This window comes from Stegodyphus dumicola, chromosome 9, assembly GCF_044657685.1.
Source record: "Stegodyphus dumicola isolate Sdum_Otavi_A_Nest chromosome 9, ASM4465768v1".
NCBI lineage: Eukaryota > Metazoa > Arthropoda > Arachnida > Araneae > Eresidae > Stegodyphus > Stegodyphus dumicola.
Genome location: NC_140776.1, coordinates 8,045,739 through 8,053,876, shown reverse-complemented (window position 1 = coordinate 8,053,876; position 8,138 = coordinate 8,045,739). Strand labels below are relative to the sequence as shown.

The 8,138-nt window shown below is 32.8% G+C and overlaps 1 protein-coding gene across 1 annotated transcript in view; it reads left to right on the top strand.

Annotated features, from left to right (window-relative positions):
• The first annotated feature begins 6,168 nt into the window (after positions 1-6,168).
• Positions 6,169-8,138, top strand: part of LOC118196609 (uncharacterized) — an 82,923-nt gene continuing 80,953 nt past the window's right edge. Inside the window, exon 1 of the mRNA XM_035368076.2 lies at positions 6,169-7,810. Within this exon, the coding sequence (XP_035223967.1) occupies positions 7,225-7,810 (586 nt within the window). The 5' untranslated portion in view covers positions 6,169-7,224. The remainder of the gene's footprint in view (positions 7,811-8,138) is intronic.

The following is an 8,138-nucleotide window of genomic DNA, read 5'->3' as shown; positions in this document are numbered from 1 at the left end:
AACTCTTCTTTATATCTAATTAACTTTTATTGTTCAGCGGAATAAACTGCAAGTTCAAATGCGTTAATTAATTAATTTATCCGCTTCGTTCATTCTTCCTATCCTTTGAACGTTTCTTTGACTCAATTATTTCACCACCGATGTAATGATAAGTCACGAATCCAATAAGCATGTTTCGAAGATCGATGACATTCATATCCCCTTACCTCCTCCGTGCCAATTAAGATGATGCTACATCGTTACGCATGGTCAGTTTGCAGTTGCCATCGAACTGTTCATCGACCGCTAATTGGAAAGCTACCGTTCTTAAGCAGCAGTCATTCATCAAACGAAATATTAAATATTGATGGTTGCGTCATGTTCTAATAGAAGCTCTTAACTCAATGATGCAGACGGTTAAAGTTACAAGGGTATTGTCACGCCTCGCGAAGAGCCTAATAGACATCGTTAGAACAAAAGAAGGAATCGATATGCACTCGGTAATCAGTCATTCGAACTATCATCGGAGCCTTGAATATTAATATACTTTTTTTTTTCCTTCAGTGGTAGCGGTTTAAGAATCTAAACTAATGCAAGATTATAAATTACAGAGGTGGTAATGGAAAATAAATGGTTATTTTATTCTTTTCATCATTTATTTGCCCTATTTCCATTTTGTACTAACATGACTCATGCCAAATAATTTTTCATTTATCTTGCTTTCCGACATTTATGCTAGAGTAGCATTTGCAGACTCGTACTAAATTAACTAGCAGTGAAATCATTGAATTTCTTAGACATACTGAAAGTACAGATTAACTAAAACGTATCATTCCAAAAATTCCAAAAGACGATCAATCGAATTCTGCTAAAGATTTTATTTAACATATTAACTGCCAAATTTTTCTCTCAATTTACATTTATTCTTAGGTATCTAGATTGACACAGAGACTGGAAACTGAAATGTAAACGGAATCTAGATACAATCTTTCGGCATGAGCCCCAAATGGGGATTGACATTCGAGTAGCCCTCACCGGAAAATAAAATTCACATTGACAATAAATAGTTAGTAAATATGTTCTAAAACTGTTAGAGAACACGATAGTGTACGGGAGTTGGAAATGACGTACATAAATAATATGACCGACCGGGTTTTGAAAATGTTGAAATCTTGGCACGGTATTCAAAATCATCACTTTCCAGAGAACGCTTTCAATATCCATACCGCAAATACCGAAAATGCATCCTTCAAAACATTTGGCTAGTGTTAAGCTTAAGATAGTCTATGCAACATACGACATATTACAATTAAAATTTACTAGTTGAAGTAAAGAATTTCATAGTTAATTTAAATTAGTACGAACTGTTATAGGCTTCGTAAAGTTCAATTGATAAGAATTCTAAACCCTAGAGAGAAGACATTCTTTCAATTCGCATATCATTCGCATTCAACCTTATATGGTTTGCTCGCGACAAGGTTTGGTTTGGTTTATTTGATTGTGGCAAAGCACTCGAGGGCTATCGGTCTAATAGCGATGCTTTCGTGAAGGACAGTTTAAGTGAAACTGACTCGTATACACTTTACACATGGGAAAAACCACGAAACCGCTCGTGCAGACAGCCAATTGGCCGGATTCGAGCCTCTGATCGAACTACCAGGGTTCCGAGACTTTACATCTCGGCCGCTGGTGGGTTTGGCCGCGACACATTCGCTTTAACAGAAAAAAATGATGATGGGTGCAGTTGATTACGTCACATTTCCAACGACTAGTCAAAGACAACTGAACTGAAATTTATTGGCTAAATAGAATTAACCGAAGTTGGTTATTCTCTCTTCGTAGCTAAGTAGGTAGCACCTTTCTTGCATTACAAAATTTGTCATATTTGTGGTTTTGATCCTGAGACCTTTTTTCCGGTCTGTACATGTTTCTCGAGCATTTCTGTCTGATAAAGGAATAACAAAAGGAGTACTCCTTTCTAAAGCATAATACAAGATTCCTATAAGAAAAAATATTAGTTTGATGCGAACCCTCTATTCCTAAATTTAATTAATAAAGTCGCGTTTATTAACCGTAGTATAAAGAAAAACTTTAAAATTACTGAATTTTAAAACACATTTTATTTGATAATTTCAGTGTATTTATTTACAAATTTCGATTAATTATTCCACAGCAGGGCACATTTACTTTCCAAATTTCATTCCGAATTTCCATGGAGATAATTTCCTTTATATTCTGCATTCCTCTATCTATATATTTAAAAATATATAATTTAAATATATTTAATATATATATATATAAGAAAAATAAAGAATATGTAAAAGATTAAATGAGCAACGCAAATTTCCCTTCTCATTTCTAAAAATAGTAACCTCTCTCTCTGCAATGCGTCATTTCTAGATTAATCCATGTCATATGATTCTTACATTATACTGGTGATGTAAACGGAACTTAACCAGCCAATAGTGATTTTACAGTAATATTAACTATCCAATTAAAATGCATTGAGAACCAAAACTAACTCAGTCTGAATTAAGATTTCACTCTGAACGTAACGCACTTGCTTTCTACGCTTTGGACTGTAGTCTGTCTGCTCCTTCTATCTCACTGCAAATTTATCTAAAATGTAAACTTTTTGCAATAGGCACGTTTAAAATGCCAAACTTGTTTGTGGCCGTAACATGTTTGCTGAAATAAAAAATGAAGATTTAATCTGCCTTCGCCTCCAATTTCCTATTCATTATGGATCAACACTTCTGGGCCAAGTTCCTGCTGGTCTTCACTTCTGAGTTTGTTTTTATCATATATATATATAACAATACAAATTTTAAGCTCCTTCTAAATTTATTACAAGTTTTATCACAGAAATCTTAATAATTGACACTTCCTGAGTTCAATTTGTATTTTCAATACACCTATTTTCTTGGGAGATGATCATATATAGAGAAAATTCTGGATACATTTGAAATTCGATTCTTCGGTTTTAAATGAATTTTAATATCTTAAATGAAGATTTAATTGAAATGTTTTTTGGTTTTTAATCTCAAATGAACAAAAGAACGAAACATGTACTCGAAACATATTAACTTTTATGAAACTTTAATTCGTTTTTCCATGGTGAGTTCTGAATTAGAGTTTCAGTAAAAGGAGATTAATTTTTATATTTTTATAATTTTGTATATTTTCCTTTTCACATTTTTATTTTTTGAGTTTATTCTGCTGATTAATTCTTATTTTAATTTTGATACGTTCAGATACAGTGTTAAACCTCTTATCCACGGTTGCAATTATTAATATTGTTGAGGAATTGCCTTGCTTTGATTCGAATTTAATTTTAACTTTAGAGCTTTAATTCAATCCTGCAGCTATAGCGCAGGACTGGTTAAAATTTTTTTAATTTCGATTAAAAACACACATTAATTGACTTTTCTGAAACTTTGATTCTTTTCCTCTGATGAGTTCTGAATTGGGGTCTCAGACAAAAAAGATTATTTTAATTTTGTTTTTATTACTATTACTAATTTGCTTTTTTTACTTTTTGGGCTTATTCTAATGATGAATTCTTATTTAATTTTGATTATGTTTAGCTACAATGTTAGACCTTTTCCCACGGTTGAAATTATTAATATTATTAGGATATTGCCATGTTTTGATTCCAAATTAATTTTAATTTTAATTGCTTTGAGTTAAGTTTGCTTCAATCCTGCAGCTATAGCGCAGACTGGTTTAATTTTTTATTTTGTTTTTCTGCATGTATGCACATACAACAGTATTTGTCATTCGTATTAAACTGGAGATTGCAAAATGAGGTAAAATGAAATATGGTGCAAGCCTTCGTGGTCAAAGCCTACACCAGAAGTACAATCTTTGAAGTATTTACACATGTTAAATTTAAAACATCCTTTTATAAAACCCATATATTATAATATGCTTTCATAAAGGCTAGTCCTTAAGACAATTAACTATAGTGTATTAGTGTTATGATACTAAGAGAAACAGATATATCTTCCTCTAGTAAAAGCTGATTACTTTTTGATTTTATTTTTATTGATTGATTGATTGATTGATTATTTTTCATTAGAACATTTTCATTATATTTCATTCAAACGATTTTCAAAACTCTGATAGATCATAAAATGAGATTCGTACGACTTAACATTTATATTGAAAACTGGGGAAAAAGGATCCGTACTTATTTCTCCACAAAGCGGGCGAAAATTTTACAGAACTTTTACAGAGTTTTACAGAAATTTTCTCTTGGATTAGTATTTAGCGGGTACATAGATATCAGCATAGGACCAGCATGAAGATGTGAACCAAAGGAATACTTAGCTAACTCTTAGATGGCCCGAGATCTGATTAAAAGTAAGCATGACATTCTCATATTTGTTACTTTTATGCATCCATTAAGATTAAATAAATTGTCAAAAAAGACTTTTTGCCAAGGTCCAAGCTTTGGCAGACTTCTAAGTGAAACAACAAATCAAATAATTACATTTCTTAGATTATTTTTTTAGTCAGGGCTAAAAATAGAAGAAAGATTCTGTATCTTCATAAATCATTTTTTAAGAATTAAAAAGTATTCCAAACTTAAGGGAAAATTTGAATTCATGATTGCTGAAATAGCTTTCATGAAACTATAATGTCCATGTCTAAAAATGAAATAGAAAATAGTTATTTGGATACTGTATCTTATGTACCATTTCGTTATATTTACTATAGCAGACATTTTAATGACAAGATCAAAGGTATGATATACAATATTAAGTAAATAGAGTTAATTTTTTAGAGAGCAAATAGATATAATTAGCTCACCTCTCTAAGAGGAAATTCTGATTTATACTTTTTATTTTGGACTATAAAAGGTATAACTCAATAAGGTATAATTATATTAAATGGAATGCTTAAAAATCTCATAACTTATTTCGATTTATTTTTCAATTTGGTTTCGGCTAAAATTCTTAAATGTTCTTCCTTATTACATGAATATGTTAAAATGATTGGAATGTCTTAACTGTAATAGCCCAGAAGAGCTATTCATTTCGTTTCGGTATTTTGCGTCGATTCACTATAAACGACGAATCACTTTTTAAATTGTTGCCACCAAATATTATCGCGTTGTATTATATTTAAAGAAATTAAATAATGAAAAATCTGCATGAATGTATGTATGCTTCTCGCATTGTGATAAAACGACGGTGCCTACAGCCATCCAGTTTTGAATAATGTACGTCTCCACCTAAATATGGGCATCTGGAAGCCCAAATTCGGAATTTGTTTTATTATCTATTTCATATTCTGTAAAGCATTTATGAGTGTTGATTAAGAAACCCAGTGATTTCAAAGCGAGTACTGGCAACACTGTACCCCCCCCCAAAAGTATTATCTCCCTCGCACGAGACTGTGTATCGGAAATTCTAAAGACATACTCTTTTAAATATTTTGCGATAGTGCTGTTGAATCGAATTTTGGGGTTTAAATGCGAAGAACATGATATTTAATGAATAAAAATAAAACACAAAACGTTAAAAAACGCCTCTTTGAGCGTAATATAAAATCTGAAAGCTTTCAGCTTTTTTATGTAATTATTAATGCAATTATGAATAACGTATTCCAAAATGAAAGCAATAATATATTCCAAATAAAGTAATATATCTTAAATAAATGACAGAATAGGAAATGTTATTCCTAAGCCGATGACTCTAATGTCTGCAAACAGGGTCCATCGCAAAACAAAAAATATATCTGTCAGTGCGACAGAAACTAAGAATTGAATTTTGAAAACTGATGGAGAAAGAAAATTTTTAATAAAATATATATAAACAGATTATTAATATGTAAGGACAAAATAATTAATTTTTCGGGACACATCGAGCATCACAATAGCGCAGTGAGGTAATAGAGCTATTATAAAATGCAACTTATCAAGAGGCGCATTCAAAATGAGAACCTGTGAATAAGCGCATTGCGCCGTCAGAAACGTGCGCCGATTTCTCCCCAATAAACTTCGTTCCGCCGTCTTTGTTTTCCTCGACATCCCATTGCCATTTTATTCCTTGTTAAATAACAAACCGGACGATAATCGGTTTGATTCCGGAAACAAGCATTGTTGTTTAACTCCGCTGGAGGGCGCTGTATTACAGTGAGCCCCCCCGTCCACATCGAGCTGCGTGGCTCACGGTTGGTCGGCGGCGGGTTTCGGAAAGTCCAGTAACTGGTCTTCCTGCGAGTGACGTAATAGAAGGGGGGCAGGGTAATCATACAAACTGCCCTAAAGTGAGCTTGGATACTGTAACAAGCTATACATCATGACCAACCCTATTTTGCTGCATGCTTTGATTTCGGACTACTCGTGCAAATCCATATCGCGGCAGTGAAGCTGTACTTGAGTGCTCCCATGTTTTGATCTTTCTCTGCATGGATCATCTGTGGACTACTGTTTATTCAGCAAAGCCAGGAAATTTGTCTTCAAATTCAAAACAACTCTTTTATTGAGAATACGTACCGAAGAAAAAATAAACTTGGAAAGAAGTGTTGTGCCATTATAAAAATTAACAAAAAGTTGGTGCTAATTTCGAACTGAAGTTAATGGATATTTGGATACCGTGTTCAACCAATTGAAAAATTTCAATCTTAAATTCAATTTTCTAAAATTGAATGTTAGCAGAATCTTTTTAAACATTGGTTTTATTTATTTATATATTTGACTACTTAGAATTTATTTTCATGAAAAATATCCGAAGGATTGCAATTCTGAGAGGAATCTCAAAAGAACGTTAGTATTTTGTAAAGGCAATTTTGGAGGAAAAGGTACAATCGATAAATTAAACAAAATAGAACTCCAGCGAATTTCTGAAACTTGTTTCAATTTAAAGGACAACAAAGCTGAATGCTATTCAAAAGCACTCACGTGTAAAAATATTTACAGGAAATTCTTTTCGTGGAAACATAGTATTCAAATATTTCATGGAGAAAACAGCTTGTTATACGAAAAAGAAAATATTTGTTGCTGAAAATTCGATTTCTTTTTAAAGCATGATTTATTTGAAAGCTTTAACATAATTAACTTTAACGGAACTTTGATCATTTAACACGGCAAGCAAATATAATTTGAATTTGGAAGCAAGTTACTTTGTTCGAATACTACTCTGAATTAGGTTAACTTAAGGCAGTTGATTGAGAAAAGGAGAAGAAAAGAAAAACATTGTAATTGGCATCGATTTAATGAAAACCTAATTAACGGACATGACAGTGACCATGTCTGCAGACAAAAATACTACTTCAGGCGAAGAACCCACAGAGTTGGCAGAGCAGCCGACTGACTTGAGAACAAGGAAAAAAGAGGATATCGATGAAGATGAAGTCGATGATATCGATGTTACAAGCACAGATGTCCATCCAGCTCCATCTTTTTTAATTCGCAATCTTATTGATAATAGCACCAACAAAGATGAGAACAATACTCCATCCTACAGGGCATTCCATCCTCTCCTGCATCCACCTCTACATGCATTTCATCCTCATCATCCTCTTCATCCTTTGCATCGGCTAGAGGACATTCATCACCCATCTCTGCATCACGGTCTCATCCCCAAAAACCATCTTTACCCCCACCATTCAGAGACTGGAAGTGATTTGGATGAATCTGATAAAGCATCTCGGATGTCCCCCGGAGGGGAAAGGGACAATTCCATCGCGTCTGGTGACGAAGAAAGATCCAGGTTCAAAGAAGATGAAGACGACGACGAGGACCATGACGATGTCACCTCATCCAAAGATAGTCAACATGCTGCTGATTCTGACGCAGAAAATAATTCCGTTCAACACACAGGTAAGCTATCTTTTGATTAAATTTCTTGTTTAGAATTAAGAGCTTAAAAACTTCCCAGTATGAGTTTGAATTAATAATTATTTTTAATCAGAGATGTGTTAAGAAGTTCTAAAGACTAATTCAAATCCAGTTAGTTACTTTCCCTAATCATACATCAATACAATGGGAATCATTATTAAGAAATGTAAGTAATTCTGAAATAATATTGTTTTAATAGTTCAGTTACGAATAGGAATATTTTGTCTAATTAGATTCTAATTCTTCGAGTATAGATAGATGAATATTTAAGATAAGAGGGTTTTATATCTGCTTATAAATGTTACCTTTA